Here is a 23,275-nt window from a genome sequence, read left to right on the forward strand (position 1 = left end):
TTTAGTCGTGAAGTCATTTTTTTATTTAAACTTTCTGAAATAGTCAGACACTTATAAAATGGATTTTTCACTACTAAACGTTAAAAAAAAAAAATTACGTCATATCTAGGGAAAGCACACAATACGTGTAGGCCCAAAAAGTCAAAGGTCAACAACAATAACATTTTTCGTCCACAAAAATTTAAGTTTAACGACGTAGTCCCAACGCTGTTTTGATTTCTTTTATAAATACCCCCTTCAACGACTCGATCTTCTACTCTCATAATATAACTCTTTATCACCACCACTTATACAAATATTTTCTCTCAACGACGACGACCACGACGACGACGACGAAAATTTTGAAAATTTTACGACGACTTGATGATGAGGAAACCGATGATTAACATCTGCTGCGTCGCCGTAACGCCCTCTAATCAACAGCCTCCTCTTACGTTAACGCCACGCCAGAGTTTAGAATCGGCGGCGATCTATGGAGTGATCGAGTCTGCCGCCGACATAATCGAGAGATGGAACACTGAGACCTCCTCTTTCGCCAAAGTCACTTCTATGTTCTACGAGGACAAATCAGAAGCCATGATGTTCATCGAACGAGTCAAAGATCTTCAGAAGACGATGGATGTACTGGTGTGTGAGGATCCGAACTCGGAGAGACTCATGAGAGCTCATAAACTCATGCAGATCGCTATGAAGAGGTTACAAAAAGAGTTTTACCAGATTCTTTCGATGAACCGTGCTTATCTTGATCTAGAGTCTGTCTCTACTCGCTCTTCACTTACCTCAGCGAGATCTAGCTACTCTGATTTCCCCGACGACGTCGAGGATTCACACAACGGAGGTGATATCATCGTTGAGCTGGAGGAGGTTTCTATCAACGTCATGACGGATTTAAAATCAATCGCTGAGTGCATGATTGGTTCTGGTTACGCTAAGGAGTGTATAAGCATATATAAAACCATTCGTAGATCGATCATCGACGAAGGTATCTATCGTTTAGAAGTTGAGAAGACGAGTACGGGGAAAGTGAAGAAGATGTCATGGGAAGTTATGGAGTTGAAGATCAGAAGCTGGTTGAAAGCAGTGAGTGTTTCTATGGAGACTTTGTTCAGAGGCGAGAAGATTCTATGTGATCATGTCTTCGAAACCTCTGACGCAATCAGAGAGTCTTGCTTCAGTGACATCTCACGCGACGGTGCGCTTCTTCTCTTTGGGTTCCCGGAGATCATCGCTACCAAAACCACCAAGAAAAACTCGCCGCCGGAGAAGATTTTCCGGTTGCTTGACATGTACACTTCCATCGCCGGAAACTGGCAAGCGATCGAGTCGATCTTCTCGTTCGACTCTATCTCCGTCGTCAGAGCTCAAGCTCTAAAGTCTTTAATCTCTCTCGGAGAATCTGTTCGGTCGTTACTGGCGGATTTCGAGTCCGGAATCCAGAAAGACTCGTCTAAAGTGGTGGTTCCCGGCGGAGGAGTGCATCCTCTGACGATCTCCGTCATGGATCACCTCACTCTTCTAGCTGACTACAGCAACGTGCTTGTCGATATCCTCGCCGGATCTCCACCGCCGGATAGGTCATTGTTACCGGAAACTTACTTCAACGTCTCCGAAACCGACGACTCGCCGTCGTCGGAACTTGCTCTACGATTCGCTTGGCTCATCCTCGTCCTCCTCTGCAAGATCGATCATAAATCGAATCACTACAAGGATTTTTCCGTGCAGTATCTCTTCCTCACCAACAACCTCCAGCACGTGGTCTCACGTGCACGTTCCTCGAACTTGAGGCAACTCCTCGGCGAGGACTGGATCACGAGGCATTTCGCTAAGATGAGGCAGTTCGCCGGTAGCTATAAGCGGCTTGCGTGGGGACCAGTGTTGGCTTCGTTGCCTGAGAACCGTACGGTGGAGATGACGGCTGAGGAAGTTAAGGATATGTTTGAAAAGTTCAGCGAGAGCTTCAAAGACGCATACGTTAGACATAGTGTCTGCGTCGTAGCTGATCCGAAGCTACGAGACGAGATAAAAGTGTCGATAGCGAGGAAGCTGGTCCCGATATATCGCGAGTTTTACAACACGAGAAGCTCTCTCGTCTTGGCGGGAGCAGCAGCCGGTGGAGGGAACGACAACGGGAAGAGAAACTTGAGCTCAGTTGTCCGATTTACCCCTGAAGATATCGAAAACTATTTGTCTGATTTGTTCTTAGAGAAGGGTAGTTCGGGGAATTCGTCGACTTCTTCTCCTTCATCTTGTCGGTCACGGCCATCATTGTCCTAAACTACAAAAGAAAAAGAGTTCAATAATAATCGTCTTAAATGTAAAGGCAAGTACTTTTAATTAGTAGTTAATCTTTCATGTTTTTTTCTTTTTTCTTTTTGGCAGTTATGTTTACGCAACAAACCAAATCTCATTGTGATTCCATAATGAGTGATGGACAACGACATAAAGTAGGGTTAGATTTTTTTTTTTTTTTTTTTTTTTTTCTTGTTTTTTAATTTTTTTTTACTGTTGAAGGTAAATCTTCATGTTTCCTCATCGAACATCAAGTAAGTACGCCCACACGTTTGTTTGTAATGTCTAAATGATGCAAGGGATTGAAATATTTGTACCATAAAAATGTACTTAACATAAAAATCGTCATATTTCTCATTGTTTTACAAAACGTATTTTGCAAGTTAGATCAATCTCTGATCCATCCATGACCGAAGAAGACACGTGTAAGGAAAGGATGAGTCAAAGGCCAACGGCACATTCTTCCTCATATTTCTCTGACGTTGTTTTCTGACCACAACGATAAACGACCTGAATCGATAACTATTGTTGCGTGACAGATACATAATTATCTGACTGGTTTCTGTTTCTAACGACGCCTCCCCTGCGTTTGGATTAAGTTGTAGGTTCTTCAAAAGGGAACCCTTTCACCGCTAGTTCTTGAATCCATATCGGAGGCGAGGCGTTTCAATATTATGTTATTGTAAAAGTCTCTTTGAAAGCCATTATTTTTTTTCATCCTTCAAAATTATTGCAACGACACATTTCAAGAAAAGAGAGCAAGAGAGATAGGATCAAAGATGAGAAGCAAGAGCGGTTTTAGTTTCTTCTCTAAGATTACTTCTTCGAGGAAGAGGCCTTCTTTCTCAATACCTAGCAAGAGTTACGATTTTTCAGGGATCGACAAAACTATCGATAACGCTGCCGAGATCATTGAAAAATGGAACACGGAGTATGTTTCTTCTAACAATTTTTATTCTCTGTTTTGCGAAAGCAAGCGTGAGGCTAAGAAGTTCGTGAGACGCGTCAAGGAACTACAGAACGCGATGGACTTATTGATTAGAGAAGATCCGAGTTCAGATCATCTTCTTAGAGCTCAAAGACTAATGCAAATCGCTATGAAACGGCTCCAAAAAGAGTTTCTCCAAATTCTATCAATGAATCGTGCACATTTGGATCCTGAATCCGTCTCCACTAGATCACCTACCTCTGTCGTATCCAACGATGAAGGTGCTTGGCACGACTACCGTTCCGTTGGAGATTCGATCATAGAAGTTGAGGAGGTGTCAAAGAACTCTAGGACAGAGCTCAAGTCCATTGCAGAGTGCATGATCTCCGCCGGTTACGCTAAAGAGTGTGCTAATACTTATAAATCCATTAGAAAATCGATAGTTGACGAATCCATTTACCGTCTAGGAGTTGAGAAAATAAGCTCGTCCAAGGCGAAGAAGATGCCATATGAGGTTGTTGAGTTGAAGACGAAGAGATGGATTGAGGCAGTTAAGGTCTCGATGAAGACTCTCTTCATCAGCGAAAAGACTCTATGCGATGAAGTTTTTGAATCTTCTGCTTCTCTTAGAGAGTCTTGTTTTAGAGACATCTCTAAGGAAGGAGCTCTGCTTCTGTTTGGGTTCCCTGAAACCGTTGCCGTAAGAGACAAGAAAAACCCACATATGGAGAAGATTTTTCCATTGTTAGATATGTATTGCATGATCACAGAGAACTTGCTTGCCATCGAAGCTATCTTCTCGTTTCCATCAATTTCAGCTGTTCGAACTCAAGCTCACAGCTCTCTTACCCGTCTTAGTGAGTCGATTCTTTCGCATCTGGCTGAATTTGAATCTGAGATACGTAAAGACACGTCGAAGACGATGGTTCGTGGTGGAGGTGTTCATCCAATGACTATCTCCGTCATGGATCACATCTCTCGACTTTCGGAATACAGTAGCTCTCTCATGGATATCCTCGACGGATCACCTTCATCCTCTCCTGATAAATCAATGCTTCCAAAATCTTACTTCAACGTCACGGAATCCGAAGGCTCTCCATCGTCAGAACTAAAAGTAAGATTCGCGTGGCTCATTCTCGTCCTCCTTTGCAAAATCGACGGCAAAGCTGAGATGTATAAGGAATTCTCCATGCAATATCTATTCTTAACCAACAATCTCCAACACGTAGTCTCACGTGCTCGCTCCACGAACCTGAAGCAGCTCCTCGGGGACGACTGGATCACGAGACATTTTGAGAAAGTTAAACAGTTCGCTAGAAGCTACGAGCGGCTAGCGTGGGATCCACTAGTGTCGATGTGTCCGACGATTAGTACTTGCGAGACAGTTGGGATGTCGAACGAGGAAGCGAAGATGCAATCCGAAAAGTTCAACGAGAGTTTTGAGAAGACATGCGAGGCACAAAGCGAATGCGTCATACCGGATCTGAAACTGTTGGACGAGATGAGAATGTCGATCAGGAGAAAGCTCTTGCCGATATACCGCGATTTTTACAACGCGCATAGAAACGCCGTTATGTTGATAGGTAAAGAAGGTGGATGGAATATCCGATATACCCCTGAAGATATCGAATACCGCTTGTCGGAGCTCTTTACCGGGAAGGGTATTTCGGATAATCGATATGTTTGTATGGAAGATTTATGTGTTGTTAGAACTGCTACTACTACTGGGTCTTTGTCATGCAGAAGAAAGACTCGATCTTTGTCATGCAGAAGATTTTGAAGGGGGAAAAAAATAGTGTTTTCATCATTTTTGTTCCTAATATTATTCTATGTAACTTAATTAATGTGATTTAAGCTGTAACGCGTTACGACTTGTATAGTAACACGGTATGAGCTAGGTATATATATTGTGTGACTAGTACCATTAAATTGTCATGTCAAAACTAAATGCGATAATGAATTCGCCATCATTTTCCTTTGGATGTGAATTTTGTTCACCATCATATATAGAAATTTTCGTCCTTTTTGGTGGGTGAGGACCGTTAGGTAGCTAATAATCCAATAAGCTAAGTCAAGTCAGATAACACGATTTGTAGAGACCTACATACCACACATTTCTTTTGTAGAACCAATCAACGTAAGGGAGACTTGAAGGAGCCGAAGAGCCACACATTTTGTAGAGACTGATGAGTATGACAATTGACAAATATTAAATACTCAAAAACCTTAAAGTTTGCATAAAAACAAACATTCAATTTGTTACATCAAGTAATTTATACGGTATCTTCTTTTTATAAAATTTTGGGTTTGACTTCGTCTTGATTTTGATAAAATTTGTATGGGCGTAAAACATTCCTCCCAAGCGAAATTAAACTAGGACGAAAGATTCAAATCTTCTTTAGAGGGGCTGTGAACCACTCTTGTGTTATTCATCTTATGAGGATAATCCATACATACACACACAAGCTCAAAATATACACAATATTTTTTTCATATTAGTTGGAAACTATAAAATGCCAACTTCGAATTAGATATGTAATTTTGTTTGTCTAAGCTCAATTTTGTTACACTGCCTCATATATAAAACCCGATCGTAGAAGAATCCTGGTTGCCAATAGTAATTTATTTTGCTAGGTGGTCAAGAGTTTAGTCTAGTGGGAGAGGAAGGTTCTGCCAGCCGGTCGAATGTTTCAGATAGTTCTTGAGTTTTTCGCTAGGAGATTCGACGGTCCATTCAGAATAGTGTTGGGTCGGAGAGAACACGTGGCGATGTCCACCGTCCTGGCTAAGACAAGACTTGGCTCCGTTCAACAACAAATCCCCTTCCGATCTTACGAAGCCAGCTCCAGGTTTCTCTTTATCCGCAGCCTAATCAACAAACCAAAAAAAAAACATAACTTTGATTATAACATTATACCAAAAAGAAGAAAGTGTAATATAAGAACCTAAAGAAAGAATAGAAACTAGAGATCACCTTCTCAGTGATGTACTTAAAGACAGTCTTCTTCTCACTAGCTTCATATATGTTGCACTGAGAATATATCTATATATCATAACAAAAAATGTATGAGCTATACACGGAGATGATGGCATAATCGTAAATATTTATGTTCATACTAGTCTTATAGGTTAATCTTCCGGTTACGGACCTGAGATTCGACACCGGCCCCAACGGCGTAAATGGACCAGTGACGAGTGTAGTTGTTGAAGAGATGGACTCTTGCAAAGCGAACGCGAGGGTGTCGCTGACGTGTACCGTCAAAGAAACAGTGATGTATGGTAACTCTTATGCATCGGTCCGTCACGTGACTTGTGTCCGCTCCAATCAATATCGTCTTGTCGTGGTTCATGAAATGACATCTGAAATATTTTTCTAAAAAACATTTAACACAATAGCTAGTGACATATAATATGTATCTATCAAATGTCTAACTATCTATCAAATGACATCTGGAATAATTAAGGATTGGTTTCCAAAATTATACCTTGAGACGGTAATGTCGGTGCTTTCTCGAGTGATATCAATCAAACCATCATAGTAATTCTTGAGACTACAACGATCAATCCAAATGTTGTGTGATTTTGGTTTGATCTGAATAGCGTCTGCGTCTGGACCTACACCGCCTTCAAATTCAAGATTGCAGATGATAACGTTTTCACACTCTTTTAGCCTTAACCCTTTTCCCGTAATCTTCACTCTTTGGCCTCTTCCGTCCACCGTTTTGTGCGATGATACGCTCACAAACGAAGAAAGATTGATCGTTCCAGACACATCGAATACAATCCATAACGGTTCTGGCCTCTTGCAAGCCTCTCGTAACGATCCTGGACCCTCGTCTGCAAACACACACACACATACATGATTCGTTTTATACGAATATTTAACATTAAGTGTCCAATAATATTGTGGATCTCAAAACCAAATAAATATATGTAAATCTCTTAAGTTTTATGCGGTTTGAATCCAAAACTTATGTGGGATTCACAAGTTTATATATATATAGCACCTATAGATTATACCAAATTTAGAAAGCACCTAGATCATATGAATCCAAGAAACAGAGGAATCCTAGATTATATAAATGAAATGAGGGGAGGGGGGCTACTGAATATATACCAGCTAAAGAAGTGACGCGGCAAATCGGACCATTAAGACCACCAACGGCCGCGCAGCCGAAACCCTCGGCCTTTCCGGCGAGAGAGCGGAGGCTGGAGTCTACGTGGCAATAAGGTCCCACCGTCATTTGGTGATTCGATGGTGGAGCTGGCGATGGAGCGGCTGTATATGGTGGTGGGAAAGGGGTGTTGGGGGTTTCGCCGCCGTGATGGGATCTGTGAAGGCCGTGTAAGTTTCCCATATCTCTCTATTTATAATTAAGTGTTGAATTTAACTTGGGACAGTTTCAGTTTTGTATTGTTGGGATAGAATTAAATTGCTCCTCCTTTTGTTTCAACTGAAACTGAAACTGAACCATTGATGGTATAGCTTAGCTTTGTTGGAGGAACTGTTTTGTCCTTTTTTTCTCTCTCTTCTGTGCCGACAGTAGCTTTTTTTTTTTTTTTTTTTTAAATAAAAATAAATATAAGGTTGGAAAAATGTTTAGAATCTTGATCAGACAACTTTAAATTTAGTAGATATTTTTGGACCATATATATATATATTTATATATTTAAATCTACTGTTTTAATTTATTCTAAAAACTAAAAATAAAGACCAGTAAATATTACAAAATTGTTTTAGAAACGTTCAAAAATGATTTAGAAATAAATTTCAAACGTTCATCAAATTTTCAAAACTGTGAAGCCTAAACAGGCCAATACACATATTTGTTGACAAACCAAGAAACGAAGCCCATCAATTGTTTAACTAAACCATTCCGACAAGTACTTTCCATTTTTCCTAAACGCGTATTGTATAGATTCTGTGAATTTTAAAATTGGAACGGCTCGCATGAAATTGTTGCTGATGTGGCAAATCCCTAACTGAAGAAGAAGAAGAAAAGACAACCCAAATTACACCCAAAAAAAAGAGGGTAATTTAAGCTGCTTTGCTTCTCCTACGATTAATCAGATCGCAAACCCTTGCCTTGCCCGTGCACAGTGTGACCATAAACGGTGGCCGACGTCTTCGACGGCCTTATTCATCTTTCTCCAATCGGAGAATCGTCGGTCCATCATGATCCCGCTTTGAAAGACAAAAGCCTTCTCTGTTTTTTCATCTCTCTCACAATGGGATCCAGAATCGAAGAAGGTACACAACGATTTCTCCTTCTCCTTGATTTTTAGTTTTCTGACTCTAATCGCAATATTAGGGTTAGGTCTTGCAAACGGGATCTTAGGCTGATTTTTGTATTTCTTCTAATGGGTTTGTCATTTGCGTGTTGAACAAACAAACAATGTGTAATCAATCTGAATCACGCAGAGAAGGAGCTGGAACAGGATGTGGAGAAGCGTTTGGCGACTGAACCGGCGAGTCCTGCTGGAAGCACTTTAGCGGACCTCTCGCCAACTCCAACCCCAAGGAAGACTCTGGTTCTGTCTAATTCGGGCAAGGCTTTAATGGTGTCCAATTCTAGCAAGTCCTTGGGACTTTCCAATTCCGGGAAACGGTTTGATCCAACGGGTAAGAAGAAGTACGTTAAACAGGTCACCGGCCGCCATAACGACACCGAGCTTCACCTAGCTGCTCAACGAGGAGATCTTGCTTCTGTTAAGCAGATTCTTAGTGACATTGATTCTCAGATTACTGGTACCATAACCGGAGCTGATTTCGATGACGAGGTGTCTCAGATAATGACAGCAGTGGTAAACGAGGTGAATGAGTTGGGAGAGACACCGCTTTTTACAGCAGCAGAGAAAGGAAACATTGATGTTGTCAACGAGTTGCTTCGTTATACCACTAAAGAATCTCTTATGCAGAAGAACCTTTCTGGATTCGACGCTTTACACATTGCTTGTAGTCAAGGCCATCAAGGTAAGTCTTGATGTAAATGAAAAAACTTTTCGAAGCTAAAAAGATTTGCATCTTTCTTTCTAATTAACCGCGCGGGAGCTTCTTTTAATGCAGCTATTGTCAAGTTATTGCTTGAGCATGAACCTCAGTTGAGTAAAACAGTAGCTCAATCAAACGCAACCCCACTTGTGTCAGCTGCAACACGAGGCCATTCTGAAGTTGTTAACGAATTGCTTGCTAAAGACTCAAGCTTGCTCGAGATTTCTAGATCGAATGGGAAAAACGCGCTTCACCTTGCTGCGCGTCAAGGTCATGTAGATATTGTAAGAACGTTGCTCGATAGAGATCCGCAATTAGCAAGAAGAACAGACAAGAAAGGTCAGACGTCTTTGCATATGGCTGTGAAAGGAGTTAGCTCAGAAGTCGTGAGGTTGCTCCTTCGAGCTGATCCTGCTATCGTCATGCTTCCTGATAAATTCGGTAACACCGTGTTGCATATCGCTACGCGGAAGAAAAGAGCAGAGGTAAAATGACTGTTTCTTGAATCTTGAATTTTTGATTCTTGATTGTTGAATCTTGAATTGTTTATTTTTGATTTTGCAGATTATTAATGAGCTGTTACAACTTCCGGATACAAACGTGAATGCGCTAACACGAGACCATAAAACCGCTTACGACATTGCTGAAGGACTCACTCATTCAGAGGAATCCGGAGAGATCAAAGACATATTATCGCGTTGCGGTGCCCTCAAAGCCAATGAATTAAACCAGCCAAGAGACGAGCTGCGGAAAACAGTGACCGAGATCAAGAAAGACGTACACACGCAGCTCGAACAAACCCGAAAAACCAACAAAAACGTCGACGGGATTGCCAAGGAGCTAAGGAAACTTCACAGAGCTGGAATCAACAATGCGACAAACTCAGTGACCGTTGTGGCTGTTCTCTTCGCCACGGTTGCATTTGCCGCCATTTTCACGGTTCCGGGAGGCGACGACGACCACGGAGTGGCAGTGATGGTTCATGCAACATCCTTCAAGGTATTCTTTATATTCAACGCGATCGCGCTCTTTACTTCCTTAGCAGTAGTTGTCGTGCAAATCACGCTTGTAAGAGGAGAGACTAAGACGGAGAGACGTGTGGTGGAAGTAATCAATAAGCTGATGTGGCTCGCCTCTGTCTGCACCAGTGTGGCATTCATATCCTCATCGTACATTGTGGTTGGTCGGAGAAACAGATACGCGGCAGTTGTGGTAACGGTCATAGGAACTGTGACGATGACCGGGATTTTGAGTATAATGACATATTATGTTGTGAAATCGAAGAGGACGAGGAAAGTAAGGAAGAAGGAGAAGAAGAAATTTGCTAGAACTGGGACGAGTTCGTGGCATCATGCGAATCCGTCGGAGACTGAATCCGAGGTTAATCCAATTTACGCTATCTGATCGATGATCAATGATATCATTATCCATGGAAATTCATGTTTTCTTTTTCTTGATCTATGAAAGTGTAGTGTTTATATATTTTTGCCGTAAGGAAAGGTCGAACTATATATGTCTTAAACTTTCTATTCAAGGAGATTTGAAAACAATGGTTTCTTTGAAAAATGATCTAACAACCAAACCCATTAAAGTGCTAAGTTAACAAGTTATTGTTAGTTGCTAAATTGTATATGAACTCTTTGAAGAATCGTCTTTTAAGTTAAGTTAACTAGCTACTTGCTTTTCACATGCATTTGGAATTTGGATCCATTAGTCTACATATTTGAATCAATCAACCTAATTGAATCGAGAGTATGATTTACGTTAAACATATACTAGAGTATAAGCTACGATCATGTCCAAGAAGAATTGGGAAGTGCCTCGTTAACATTCTCAACTTAATAAGGTTTCTTTTTCTTTTGCATATTTTGATCAAGATTTATATTGTAAACTTCTATAGTTAGGTTTTTCTTTGCATCTTTCTCCATTCAACAACGCTTTCAAGGTTATGTAGTAGACTATCTGATAATTTATATCCAATATGTATATTATTTTAACTTTTATTTTTCTGTGTATGTAAAAGAGAAATATAAAGAAAATAATGTCTTGTACATAAGTTTGTCACAGCTAATATAGCATTCTTTCCCTATTGTGTTAACTCCTACATAAGACATTACAAAGTAGAGACAAGTTCTAGCTCTTTCTTTTCTACAAGTTCCAGCTCTTTCCTGTCTACAAGGTCATAGAAGAAGCATAGATTCCACAGCCACTATGTCCGACTCATCTGCACCTCGTTTTAGAGACTCGAAAAGTTTCTTCTCTTTGTAACATGATTTCCTTAATCAACCTCTTCTATTGGTAGTTTCCAGAAGTTCCATGGGTTATAATCTTCCTATGAACGTGTAAGAAAACACTTCAAACCATTGATGAATCTACATTAGATAATATTTGCTAAAAGATTATAACACTCTAGTTACCTGCTCAACAAGTGAAGTTGGAGGAAACATGTCGTTGACAAGAGTGTGAAGTGAAGTGTAAGACTTTTTGACATCTATGCGATGTCCTGTTGCCACTTCTCCCTATCCATTTTTAAACACAGAGTTATCACTCAGTAAACGCGAAGAAACAACCATGCATGTCAGATTCTAAGAGATTGTGAAGTACCTTTGGGTTGATTATGAATATCTTCCCCTTTGGGATTCCGAGTTTTCTGTAACTCAGCTCATCCGTATCTCTGTTTCCAAATCCAGCGTAAAACGGGTTGTAATCCGTAGGAAAGAGTTTCCTGATATCCTGTACATTACAGTTGTAGAAGTTGTTCATATCTAAAAGTGTGCCGCTAAATTTAACTGTGCTCTTTTATTCACAGAATAATGGAGAATTATTTACCTCCAAACATGCGATCTTGAATTCATGAGGTGCTCTTCTTATAACTGTTATATTAGAAAAAATAAGAGATCTGTACTGTTGAATTTAAAATACGTAGAAGTGCTACCATTAAATCTAGAAGGCATGAAGATTAACCTTCACGGTACAATGCTGGAAATAGCCCATCTGGTGATATGACTACAGGACCGGTTGGCAAAGCTTTTCCGTCCTGCAAGCCAGTAGAGATTTCATAAGAAGCAGAGAGATTTCATAATCACAGATTGTCGATATCCCCACACATCATTGTTTCAGCTCCTTGAGCCTTTGTTATTAATAAGAACTAGGAGTGAATGAAGTGTCAATTTACAGGTAAAACGATCTCACTCTTACCTGCTTGAGATTATTTAAGAAATTTCTCGTTAGATATGCCTGAACGATGGCACGGGCGCTCAAAAAAAGCAACTGATATCCATTCTCCTAAGAAAACCAAAGCAATGTGAAGCATAAAGTGAGATTCATACTTACAGGGTACAAAAATTACAGAGACAAACTGTTTTATCGATCTAAGAAACAACCACTTTAAACAAACTGTATCTTATATATACGGCAGTCGTGAATTTCATGTTTTTCCAATATCAAGTGCGAGAAGCGAGATTGACTTAAACCTTGAACATTTACCTTTATGGCAGAAAAAAGCTTGGCTACACCGGACTGTGTCCAGTCCTTTCCAATGAAGGGCATGAACTGACCTAACACATCAGATCTGCAAGACAAACAGATCATCACATTGGCAAAAGTCAAGATACTATAAATCTAATATGAAAACGTATCAGTTGCAGTAAGGATCCAAGCTTACTTAGTTATAGTTCCATCAACATCTGAAATCACTATCTTGGTGTCCCATCTCCACCGGTAAATATGCGCATCGACCTAATAACAACCAATTAGTATTTAAGGACTTAAGTTAGAAGAGAATTTCCCCAACGTGCTTTCAAATTTTCAACAAATGTAACCATCAACAAACCTGTTGTGTTCCCAGAACTCTTGTTGAGAAACTAAAAGTTATAATATTCTGACCATCTTTCAGATTCAGAGATGCGATCTGTTCATTCGTAGGGACATTGGTTCTCACAAGTTGCCTACGCGGGGACTCATGGCGACTCGTTGCGGTTGATTGTGGTTCAGGTGAGTTCTGTAAGCCAGGTTCAGAATCAACAAACAGATCTTCTTCGCTGGAGGAGTTACTTCCCGTATGTTCAATTGTTTTAACCCTTCTAAAAGGAATCGGCCAGAGTCTCCATCTTCTTCCAGATGAAGAAGGAGTTACTGTAGTTTCATCATCCTTGGGTTTAGGCGATTCATTTTCCTCCACAGAAATCACATCATCTGGCTGGATATCTAAGTCTAGATCAAACGCAGCTTTCCCAAGCACAATTCGAGCAGCTTTCGTCCATGGCATATACGTGTCTCTAATCCTAACAACCAGATTTTCACTTTCAAGAATTGATGTTGCCGAGTTTATATATTCTTCCATGGTAATCCGATGTGCATCAAAGACCTCAGCAGCTGCGCTAAGTCCCATACCCTGACGAAGCTCATCCTTGCAAATTGATAGCTCATATCCTGTAAAGTTGAACCACTGTTAAAAACAACGCAGCTACTAGTGCTACTTAGTCATAGTTTTAAACCAACAAAAACTGAAGTTCCTTACTCTGATCTGTATCGGGTTTTCCTACGTCTAAACTAGAAGTCGCACCCACAGAAACTACACTCTTCCCGTCCTCGTTATCCTCCTCTGTTGGCTTAGTTGGAGTCAGTTGCTCATCGTCCTCTCTCGTTGAATCTATAGAGACTCCCTCAGAAGCCTGATCTTCCGATTCTATAATCCCGTCTTCCTGGTTGTTAATCAAGATGGCAGTTTCTGCAGATGTTCTTGGCTGTTCATCCTTACATTCTGAATCAGTATTAGAATCAACGGATATTCTGGATTCCTCGGTTGTTTTGACTTCTTCTGTTGTTATTTGAATTGTAGAAGAAGATTCAAAACTATCAACGAGAGTATCTCTTGTTTCAATAGTCACTTCATCTTCACTTCTATCATTTTCCGGGATGGTGTTAAGTGGAAACTCACCTTCTTTTAGATTCCGATCCTCAAAAGTAGGACTTGGTTCCCCTGACTTTGCATTCTCACCAGTCTCACTCAGCTCTGACTGCTCCACATAGCTCCCAAGAAGATTTCTTTGAACATCATGAGAATCTTTTTCGGCATTATCACGAGAACCGGAATCTGAATCACTACGGTCATCATTCGCGGTATCCACTTTTTCAGATACAATGTTAATAGCATCAGATGACTCCACTTTGCCGATATATTCAGTATCCCACGAAGTCTCTGACGACGCAAACTCGGTATTACCTTCACAAAACTCAGTCCCATCACCAGGTGCCAAATGAAACTGAGGAGTATTTAACCGTAAATTCTCAGCCTCCTGTTCTGCCGCTGACACAGGGGCTGTTAGTATATGTCCATCAATACTGACCAAAACGACTTCAGAATCAGAGCCTTGAGAATCCCCATAGCTTTCCACATTAAGATTGTCAAATCTAGCACTTCCATATTCCGAGGTTGGAGAAGGCGGATCATCCTGAAAATCATAGAAACTCCTATTACAATCAGACTCAGTCCTCTCAAGCCGATTCAAAGGGTCGAAACCTTCTCGTAGTTCCCCAGAACCAGCGTCAGATAAACTGTGCTCAAGTCGAAAACCAACGCCGTTAGTTTCACTACTAGCATTGCTATTGTCAGACCCGGAAATCAAACTGCTGGTGTCATTAGCCGCTGCAGGATCAACTTCCCTGATGAAATAGGCTTCACCAGAATTATCAAGGTACATGTGGAAATCAGCTTCGGTGCCATTAACAGCAATCTTGACAAACTTCTCAGCGCCTTTCAGAACACCTTGGAACTTACCAAACCTAACATACCAAGGTGTGCTACGGAAAGAACCATCTTGTTGTTGAACAACAATGACATCAATAGCACCACCGAATGGATGAAACGGTGTAGCAACAGAGTAAACGCCTTGAGAAATCAAACTCCCAACTCTTCCAACCAAACTCATCTCTCATCAAAATTCAATTGTGAAAAAAAAAATCTTTCAACTTTGACTGTTCTAAATCATATACAAAAAACTTTCTTTTTAAAGTTTCTAGACAGGGCAAATTCCAGCCTAAGCCTGCAGATGATACAAAAACAACCCAACAAGCCAAAATTAGACAACACAATAAGCTGTGATACTAAAAAAAAAAAAAAACCCACAAGCAAAATTAAATTTTTTTTCTAGAAAACCATTCTTAATGTTCCGATTACAAGTTTATTCCAGCAAGAATTTACACGATTTCGAGCATGCAGCTTAAACTATTCCATTAAACATCAGTTTCTGAACTAACCCCAAAGGGAAGAAAAAAAAAATTCAAACATTTCCCAAATCTCAGAGTCGCGATGAAGAAAAAGATTTCGAATTCAACTTACAGATTGAAGGAACTTAATAGCGGAGAATCCAAGAAACGACGGACGAATCTCGTATGCTCAGAAATCGTGATTCTTCTTCTATTAGTAATGAACCCAATTTTTTTATCCCTATTCTATCAATTTTGATTGAAATATCTTCTTGGGGATAAAAATCTTGGGTTCCTCAAAAAAAAAAAAGATTCTCGGGAAATTTTTAAAAAAATCAAAGTCAAGAAAAGAAAAGAAAGGATTTGTCTTTTTGCTTCGTCGTCGATTGTATTTTACCGGCGGGCGAAATTTATACTACAAAGATGGTTTTGTTTTGGATAATCAGAAGAAGAAAATTAAATCCGCCATTACTTAAAAGACACTGTAATTGCTTATATATAGAGAGAGAGATTTAGATTATAGATGATGAGTACTCTCCTATGAAAGCCCACCAGGACTAGGAAGGGAGGGAGAATTACGAGAAGGGTCTAGGGCTTTTGTCGTAATTACTCGATTTCTTACAGGGCAAGTTTGGTATTTTGACTATTAAACCAAAAAATGTTCAACTAATAGTATATTTTTTTTCTTCGATTCCATTTCCAATAGGGTTCCAATATGAACATGATACAAATGTTACTATATTAAATAAAACTTCCCGAAATAATTGAAAAGAAATGGATTCGTGTGGATTGGAATATTACAATGAATCAATCAAGTGATCCACTCATCCACACAATAGCATAATTGTGGTATATTCTTTATCTCTACGCTTACGAGTTGCTTGTTTTTGTTTATATCACGAACCAAACCTCCTCTCAAAAGCTAAATATAATAACTTTTAACATGCCAATTTTTTTATATGTTTTCTATATTGATTAATTATTATACATTTTTCGTTTGTGTTGAATTTGTTTCGTCCTTTGTGGTTTTTTTTTTCATTTAAAAAAAAAACAGAAAGAATTGTTTAATTAATGTAGATCACGTTTTAATAAATGTAATAAAGAGTTAAAAAAAAAACCAAAAAGAAAATAAAAATGTAATAGAGAGAGTTTTAGATGTGTCTAATAAGTCTAATTAATACAATAAGCATCTCGTCACCAATCACAAGTGTCCTAGTGTGACAAGGTTCTCACCAAACTCGTTTTTTTTTCCAAGTAAATCCATTTCCCATTAATAGTTTACCAATTCATGGCGCTGGTCTCTCCTATAATTTATTACGCATACGTATTTTAAATTGCTACAGATGTATGGATGAAGACAGGTGCAAGTGCAACGCACGTGTTACACATTCCCTTACCAAAGTACTGTACCAACCGTTCTTATCAAAAGTTTTGACAATCTTAGTACATATTAGCTTTATCAATTAAGCCCAATGGGCTTTGCCTAAAGTCGGGTCAATTCAGCCGATACGGGCGACCCAAAATTTCCCGTGTCACAATACGGTGACGTTTTGTTTCCGCAGCTTGAAATCGGGTCAAACGCCATTTTCGTTTCTCCAAGCTTTGCAAAACTGAAAACCAAAAAAATAACACGAGAAGCATCATCATCTCTGAACTATACTGTTACGGCACGATATGACGAGATTACCCTTCTTCTTCGTCGTTCTCCTCCTCCTCTTTGCCGCAACCCGCACGACGGCGGAGATCAAGTCTCTCACAATCTCCGACGACTCTAGGCCGATGATTCTCTTCGAAAAATTCGGATTCACTCAGTCCGGCCATGTTAGCGTCTCTGTTTCCTCCGTCTCAGTAGTATCTTCTTCGTCTGTTCCGATCCCGGATCCTTCGAGGCTTGGATTCTTCCTCATGTCAGAGGAATCGCTTCTCCAAGTAGTCTTAGAGATCCAGCAAAACCCTAACTTCTGTGTACTCGATTCCAATTACGTCCTCCATCTCTTCACATTCCACGATCTCTCTCCTCCGCCTGGTTCCAAATACGAGCACTTGTACCCGGTGGTTTCTCCCAACGAGTACTCTCTCTTCTTCGTTAATTGCGTACCGGAAACCAAAGTTTCGATGAAGGTCCGAACGGAGATGTACAATTTGGATCCGAGCGGGTCTAAGGATTACCTCCCTGCCGGATCAACCCGATTACCTGGATTGTACTTCTTCTTCTCCCTCGGCTACTTAGCTTTCCTTGGTCTCTGGGGTTATGCTTGTTTTGTCAATAAAAGAGTTGTTCATAGGATCCATGTTCTCATGGCGGCGTTGCTTCTGATGAAAGCTCTGAATCTGATCTGTGCCGCTGAGGATAAGCACTACGTTAAAGTCACCGGTACTCCTCACGGCTGGGATGTCTTATTCTACATTTTCCAGTTTATTCGTGTTGTTCTTCTCTTCACTGTGATTGTGCTGATCGGTACTGGTTGGTCCTTCTTGAAGCCTTTCTTACAAGAGAAAGAGAAGAACGTGTTGATGGTTGTTGTTCCACTTCAGGTTTTGGCCAACATAGCTTCCATTGTGATTGGAGAGACTGGACCTTTCATCAAAGATTGGGTAACTTGGAATCAGATATTCTTGCTTGTAGATATTGTTTGCTGTTGTGCAATCTTATTCCCCATTGTCTGGTCGATACGTTCGTTGAGAGAGACTTCGAAAACCGATGGGAAAGCAGCTAGGAACTTGGCAAAATTGACTCTGTTTAGACAGTTCTACATTGTTGTCATTGGGTATTTGTACTTTACGAGGATTGTAGTATTTGCTCTGAAGACTATCGCAGCTTATAAGTATCAGTGGGTGAGCAATGCGGCTGAGGAGATTGCAAGTCTGGCGTTTTACATGTTGATGTTCTATATGTTCAGGCCGGTGGAGAAGAATGAGTATTTCGTTTTAGATGAAGAAGAAGAGGAAGCCGCAGAGTTGGCCTTGAAGGAGGATGATTTTGAACTCTGAGACAGATCAAGGAGTATCAGCAGTGAGGACGTTCGCATTTTCTTTTGGATTTTTTTTTAAAACTTCAGAAGTAGTTTACTCGCAAAAGGTAATAACTGTGTATTGCTCTCGTATGTGGTAAAAGCTTTTGTTTGTACCAAGACTTATTTGCTAGTAATGAGAAGATCAGTGCCTCTGCTTTTTGGTACATGTATTGTCACTTTACTGAATCTGCTTTACCCGACTCGCTAGTTCGATGTCAGGACTATCTATAAGTCAATGAGCTTTCTGACCATGTAGCCATTAGTGGGGAAGTAACATAGACATTAGTGAAGTTATTGTCAACGTCCGGATACCACATGGACTGCTTTTTATTAGTTACTGTCGTTTGTTAAGAGACATTGTCTCTAATTCCTCTTGCATTGACCAGTGATCACAACAACAACTTCTCATTAGGTGTTTAAGTCATAAACATGAGTTGAGGAAGCCATAAATGTTTAACTGTCCAAGATGTGATCTTAGAGGATACATACTCTAGTACATACAAATACAATAATACATGAATAAATGCTAGACAAAGAATCTTTAATAAACAGAAAAAACTACTTGATTTGTCCCTTTTCTCGTAACACCACTTCCACGGCTCGTCTCCCAGAGACCAAAGCCCCGTCAAACGTAGCAGAAGTCATGTAATCACCGCACAAGTAAAGACCTGACCCGACCCGCGGACTCTTAACCAAATCAGTGGGTGGGCATTGGTTCGGCTGAGCGAATTTTATCCGGTACGTTTTCAAATGTTTCCATGACATAACCGACGACTCACTGAACCAACCAGAGAGTTCTCTGAGAACCTCTGCTGCCAAATCATCATCTGATCTATCCTCGAACGATCCGATCAATGATACCGAAACCAGAGCCTTTCCCGGTGGCGCGTATGTCCGAGCAACGTTCGTAGCGAAGAACATGTTGTTAATTATACCGGTGCTTGACCCGTTAAGGAATAGAACCGGGTCTTGTACCGGTATTTGATTCGGTTCAGCTGTGAAATAAACACAAATCGTACTCCGAGCCGTTTAGTCATAACCGGCTCTCTGATCTCCTCGAGAAGCTTATCCGCTTCCTGTTGCTCGACGGCGACTATTACACCTAGCTCTGCCTTCAAAACGCCGCCGTCTTGGAGTCTTACACTAGGAGGATCCGAATCCGATCCATTTGGATACTCAATCGAAGCTACCCTTGTGTTGAACAAGACGGAACTAGCGGGTAATTTCGCGGCCAACTGGTTAGGGATTTCTCCGATTCCCATGGCCGGAAGTGTGTTTTCTCCGAGAGCAAGACACCGGAAAATGAAATCGAAGAGCTTGGAAGTCGTCTCAAGGTCTCTGTCGAAAAAAATCCCGCCGAAGAATGGTCGGAAGAACCGATCAAGGATCGCTTCGGAGAAACCAATCTTACGGAGGAGATCAATGGTCGTAACCTCATCAGCGGCAGTCAAAATCTCTTCGTCTGACTTGATCAGAACCCTAGCTCTCGTCAAAGCGATAAGCCCTTTGTCCACGACGGATCCGATCGGGTTGGTGAGAGACGCCACCGAATCCCAAAAATGCCGGAGAGGATCAGCGACGGTGTGAAATTTCCCGCCGTAAAAAACCTTAGCTCCGGCGTAGAATCGCTGCAGATCAAGTGCTTCGTAATCTAGAAGCTTTTTAGCTTCGGGGTACGCAGTGATGAAAATCTGAAATCCTCTGTCGAGAAAGAAGCCGTCGACGATATCTGTACGGACTCGTCCGCCTACGCCGTCGGAAGCTTCTAAGAGTAGGAATGGGATCCGTTCGGAGTTGAGCCGAGTTGCGGCGGCTAAACCAGCGAGTCCAGCGCCGATGATAATGACGCCGGTTTGATTCTTCCGATCGTACGGTTCTTCGAGGGTCGATCGAGCTCCGTGAAAGCGTTTACATCGGAGATTTGCATGGCCGCGGCGGCGAGGGAAGAAATGAGAAAAGGATGAGGTTGGGAGAGAGATCGCCAGTGGCATTTTTTAAAGTTTTGGATAAGGTTTTTTAACTTTTATTTTCCCCGGGAAAATGGTTTGTCGGGAATTAATAAAAAAACACATGTTTGTTTTCAACTATCTATGAGATCTGTGCCGTTGATTTGGAACCAATAAATCCTAACCGTCAGATATATATTGTCTTTCCTCTCTTATGTGGTGTTTCGTAGATCTGACTCGTGACGGGTAGCTCAGTTTCGAGATACACCGAGTGCGGCGAATTATCGGATCTAGAGGTATGGCAATAGTCGGAATGTTTGTTTTTTTTTTTCTACCGGAATTAGGAATCTTCTGTTTTGTTATCTCTTCGATATCTATATGATTTTGATGTTCCGATGTAGATCCTTGTTAGGGTCAAATCGAGAGGTCTTGGAAATCAATCGATGTTTAGATAATACGATTTGAATGATGCTATTGGATATATCATAGATTTGTTTCAGTCTTCTTCTTCTTCTTGTCAAGACTATCTCGAAGCTGTTTGTTAATGGGGGTTTTGATATGTATGCTGATTTGATTACCTTTCCTATCTTTTTTTAAAGATGCCTCGATATGACGATCGATACAGCGGTACACGTCTCTATGTTGGTCATCTGTCATCTCGAACAAGGGAACGGGATCTTGAACGGCTCTTCAGCAAATATGGAAGGTAATACATCTATCTTTCGGAGGTTCTTTTTAGCAGAAACAGCTCTCTTTACCGCCAGTTGTGAACTTAGCCAGCTTTGTAATCAGGCAAAGCTATGGTTTTGTTAGATTCACATCTTTGGTTCTACTCATTATGGCTCTGTTTTCAGCTTAGTCAGCTTTGTAGTTAGCCAAAGCTATGGTTTTAGATTCACACTTTTGGTTCAACTCATATTAGAGTCCGATACCTTAACCGGGTCTGAATTACGATTCATAATGAGGATTCTTGTGTATTGCATTAAATTATATGGGTGGGAGTGTTGTGACCCAAAAGTGTAGCATATTTTAACCTGAATGATCTTGTTGAAGGTTTTTTTGACCTGGAGGATTATGGTGAGAGAGAGAGAGAGAGGGTCCCCTTGGTGGAAAATTCTTTCATGGTGTTTGGGTGACTTTGGCGGTTCTGTTTCTTGTCTTATTGCGTGTTTTAGTGGTGAAAAAATGGCAACAATCTCAAAATCTGGTGTTTTGTTAGCCGTTGATGCCTTGATGGTGCAGTATCATAGCACACTAGCTACACCAGTAGCTAGCAGTTCTTTTTAAGTTAAATGTGGCCTTACTGTTTCTGGAAAACCATTTCCGCAGAATTCGAGATTTGGACATGAAGCGAGACTATGCCTTCATCGTAAGTAGTAATCCTCTATAACTAGCTTGGTCGTCTCCTTAACTAGTTATGTAAGCTGTGTCCTATTGATGGCTTTTCTGTCTGGTATGCATGTTCACTTTCTGATCTCAGGATTTCAGTGATCCTCGAGATGCTGATGATGCGAGGTACAGGTTGGACGGGAGAGACTTTGATGGAAGCCGTATAATTGTGGAGTTTGCAAAAGGGGTATAATTAGCCCTATTTTATATTTTAAAAACTTAGGTTCTTGGTCTATTTTGAATTTTTAAGTTTCTTTCGTTTAACCTTTTTGGGTTTTCCGTCTGTTGTAGACACCACGTGGTTCCAGAGAATTTTCCTCGAGCAGAGGTCCTCCTCCTGGAAGTGGTCGTTGCTTCAACTGTGGTCTTGATGGCCACTGGGCTCGAGATTGCTCCGCTGGTGACTGGAAGAACAAATGTTATCGATGTGGAGATAGGGGTCACATTGAGAGGAATTGTAAGAACAGTCCTAAGAAGCTGAGGTATCATTTACCAATCCCATTCTTACGCTGTTTCTTGCCTAAAACACTGTCATTTTTTTAAGTTTGAGTCATCTGTTTTTGATTATATATCAGGCGGGATGCAAGTTACTCAAGATCGCCAGTTCGGTCCCGGTCTCGGTCTCCTCGTCGTAGAAGAAGAAGCCCTAGCAGAAGCTACAGCCGTGGTCGTAGCTACAGGCTAGTGATGTCCCATTATGACATAATTTCACAACTTATAACTACAAGTTTGATTATAATGAAACTGTGTATTGTTCTGTCTGCGTCTGATTGTTTCAGTCGCTCTAGATCACCGGTTAGGAAGGAAAAGGATCTGAGTCCTGAACCTGCTGCTAGAAGCAGAAGCCCTGAACCTATGGTGGACAACTCTCCTCCCTCCAAAGATAGAAAGAGAAGCCTGAGTCCTGAAGAAGGCAGCCCAATGCGCGAGAAGCACAGCCCCAAAGAGAGACCGAGAAGGAATGATGATGACGGTATTGGAACCAATGGACAACAAGACCGGAGTTCTAGTCCCAGAGAGGACCGTAGCCCTAAAGGCGGACACAGCCCAAGAGACGACCGTAGCCCTGTGGAAGATGATGACCAGTGAAGAGTTGGAAGACAAATGTTATTTGCTTTTGGGAGATTATTTATGACTTATAATGGTCTTAGACAATGTAATGGATTTTGTTCTTCCTGTTTGGGAACTTGGCTCGAAACTTCGTCTTATATTTTTCGAAAAATTTAAGAAAATAAATCAACTTTTCGTTTCTTTGTTTCTGTTCCATTAGTTCTATGGTCAAGTAAATGGATTCCGAGGCTCTTCTTCTTTCTCAAAACCTCTTTTAACACTTTCTTCTCGTTCGCACAAGAGCATTCCCTTTTCTTTACCGGATGGTGATGGGAATAACGAAGCAGAAATCTTGAAATCACAGGCAAAGGACTAGACGTTTTTGTACTCCCGAAGCAAGTCTACAGCTTTCTGTTTTACCTCAGGTGACCATTTTTTGTCATTGTATTGTGAAATTTGT

The 23,275-nt window shown here is 40.8% G+C and overlaps 4 protein-coding genes, 1 non-coding gene and 3 pseudogenes across 9 annotated transcripts; 5 read left to right on the forward strand and 3 right to left on the reverse strand.

Moving 5' to 3' along the window:
* The first annotated feature begins 149 nt into the window (after positions 1-149).
* Positions 150-5,199, forward strand: LOC104764650 (exocyst complex component EXO70H1 pseudogene; annotated as a pseudogene). Its single transcript, XR_015590687.1, has one exon. The product of XR_015590687.1 is annotated as an exocyst complex component EXO70H1 pseudogene (transcript).
* On the forward strand, positions 3,069-5,199 carry LOC104764651 (exocyst complex component EXO70H1 pseudogene; annotated as a pseudogene). Its single transcript, XR_015590686.1, has one exon. The product of XR_015590686.1 is annotated as an exocyst complex component EXO70H1 pseudogene (transcript).
* Positions 5,200-5,601: 402 nt separating this feature from the next.
* LOC104764652 (putative pectate lyase 21) lies at positions 5,602-7,847 on the reverse strand. Of its 2 annotated transcripts, none has more exons than XR_015590694.1 (5): positions 7,335-7,813; positions 6,703-7,054; positions 6,367-6,590; positions 6,192-6,260; positions 5,602-6,085 (listed from the first exon to the last, which is right to left on the reverse strand). XR_015590694.1 is itself a non-coding variant. In XM_010488225.3 (5 exons), the coding sequence occupies exons 1-5, from the start codon at positions 7,573-7,575 to the stop codon at positions 5,864-5,866; spliced, it is 1,095 nt and encodes a 364-aa protein (XP_010486527.2). In that variant the 5' UTR covers positions 7,576-7,847; the 3' UTR covers positions 5,602-5,863. The 2 variants fall into 2 exon arrangements, 1 of the variants encoding a protein (XP_010486527.2); XM_010488225.3 differs by having other exon boundaries at positions 6,367-6,577; positions 7,335-7,847.
* A 314-nt stretch (positions 7,848-8,161) lies between these two features.
* LOC104764653 (ankyrin repeat-containing protein ITN1-like) lies at positions 8,162-10,775 on the forward strand. Its single transcript, XM_010488226.3, has 4 exons — positions 8,162-8,468; positions 8,640-9,191; positions 9,285-9,694; positions 9,774-10,775. Exons 1-4 carry the CDS (start codon positions 8,447-8,449, stop codon positions 10,611-10,613), a joined length of 1,824 nt encoding a protein of 607 aa, XP_010486528.1. The 5' UTR covers positions 8,162-8,446; the 3' UTR covers positions 10,614-10,775.
* Positions 10,776-11,207: 432 nt separating this feature from the next.
* On the reverse strand, positions 11,208-16,052 carry LOC104764654 (phosphatidate phosphatase PAH1). Its single transcript, XM_010488227.3, has 11 exons — positions 15,550-16,052; positions 13,729-15,253; positions 13,042-13,640; positions 12,874-12,947; positions 12,696-12,780; positions 12,408-12,494; positions 12,174-12,246; positions 12,039-12,082; positions 11,814-11,942; positions 11,627-11,728; positions 11,208-11,541 (listed from the first exon to the last, which is right to left on the reverse strand). The coding sequence occupies exons 2-11, from the start codon at positions 15,137-15,139 to the stop codon at positions 11,488-11,490; spliced, it is 2,658 nt and encodes an 885-aa protein (XP_010486529.2). The 5' UTR covers positions 15,140-15,253; positions 15,550-16,052; the 3' UTR covers positions 11,208-11,487.
* Positions 16,053-16,875: 823 nt separating this feature from the next.
* Positions 16,876-18,594, forward strand: LOC104767390 (protein CANDIDATE G PROTEIN-COUPLED RECEPTOR 7). Its single transcript, XR_015590688.1, has one exon. It is a non-coding gene; the product is annotated as a protein CANDIDATE G PROTEIN-COUPLED RECEPTOR 7 (transcript).
* Positions 18,595-18,816: 222 nt separating this feature from the next.
* Positions 18,817-20,421, reverse strand: LOC147920115 (15-cis-phytoene desaturase, chloroplastic/chromoplastic-like; annotated as a pseudogene).
* LOC147920116 (serine/arginine-rich splicing factor RS2Z33-like) lies at positions 18,984-23,016 on the forward strand. 2 transcript variants are annotated; one of them, XM_087500850.1, is made up of 7 exons: positions 18,984-20,672; positions 20,976-21,082; positions 21,706-21,745; positions 21,857-21,952; positions 22,057-22,247; positions 22,341-22,445; positions 22,545-23,016. In XM_087500850.1, the coding sequence occupies exons 2-7, from the start codon at positions 20,976-20,978 to the stop codon at positions 22,852-22,854; spliced, it is 849 nt and encodes a 282-aa protein (XP_087356976.1). In that variant the 5' UTR covers positions 18,984-20,672; the 3' UTR covers positions 22,855-23,016. The 2 variants fall into 2 exon arrangements, with proteins under 2 accessions (XP_087356976.1, XP_087356977.1); XM_087500851.1 differs by having other exon boundaries at positions 20,470-20,672; positions 21,430-21,745.
* Positions 23,017-23,275: the final 259 nt, after the last annotated feature.

This window comes from Camelina sativa, chromosome 19 (genome assembly GCF_030686135.1).
Source record: "Camelina sativa cultivar CO46 ecotype springtype chromosome 19, ASM3068613v1".
NCBI classification, from domain to species: Eukaryota; Viridiplantae; Streptophyta; class Magnoliopsida; order Brassicales; family Brassicaceae; genus Camelina; species Camelina sativa.

Excerpts from the sequence above, each read along its gene's own strand:
- LOC104764652 (XM_010488225.3), bottom strand. The coding sequence starts at position 7,575 with ATGGGAAACTTACACGGCCTTCACAGATCCCATCACGGCGGCGAAACC. Across the intron at positions 6,578-6,702 it reads ACCGACATTACCGTCTCAAG|ATGTCATTTCATGAACCACG; the intron begins GTATAATTTTGG and ends AAAATATTTCAG. Across the intron at positions 6,086-6,191 it reads TTAAGTACATCACTGAGAAG|GCTGCGGATAAAGAGAAACC; the intron begins GTGATCTCTAGT and ends TTTGTTGATTAG.
- LOC104764653 (XM_010488226.3), top strand. The coding sequence starts at position 8,447 with ATGGGATCCAGAATCGAAGAAG. Across the intron at positions 9,192-9,284 it reads TTGTAGTCAAGGCCATCAAG|CTATTGTCAAGTTATTGCTT; the intron begins GTAAGTCTTGAT and ends CTTTTAATGCAG. Across the intron at positions 9,695-9,773 it reads CGCGGAAGAAAAGAGCAGAG|ATTATTAATGAGCTGTTACA; the intron begins GTAAAATGACTG and ends TTGATTTTGCAG.
- LOC104764654 (XM_010488227.3), bottom strand. The coding sequence starts at position 15,139 with ATGAGTTTGGTTGGAAGAGTTGGGAGTTTGATTTCTCAAGGCGTTTAC. Across the intron at positions 12,495-12,695 it reads AGCTTTTTTCTGCCATAAAG|GAGAATGGATATCAGTTGCT; the intron begins GTAAATGTTCAA and ends TGGTTTTCTTAG. Across the intron at positions 11,943-12,038 it reads TCAAGATCGCATGTTTGGAG|GATATCAGGAAACTCTTTCC; the intron begins GTAAATAATTCT and ends TGTAATGTACAG.
- LOC147920116 (XM_087500850.1), top strand. The coding sequence starts at position 20,976 with ATGCCTCGATATGACGATCGATACAGCGGTACACGTCTCTATGTTGGT. Across the intron at positions 21,746-21,856 it reads AGCGAGACTATGCCTTCATC|GATTTCAGTGATCCTCGAGA; the intron begins GTAAGTAGTAAT and ends TTCTGATCTCAG. Across the intron at positions 22,446-22,544 it reads AGCCGTGGTCGTAGCTACAG|TCGCTCTAGATCACCGGTTA; the intron begins GCTAGTGATGTC and ends TGATTGTTTCAG.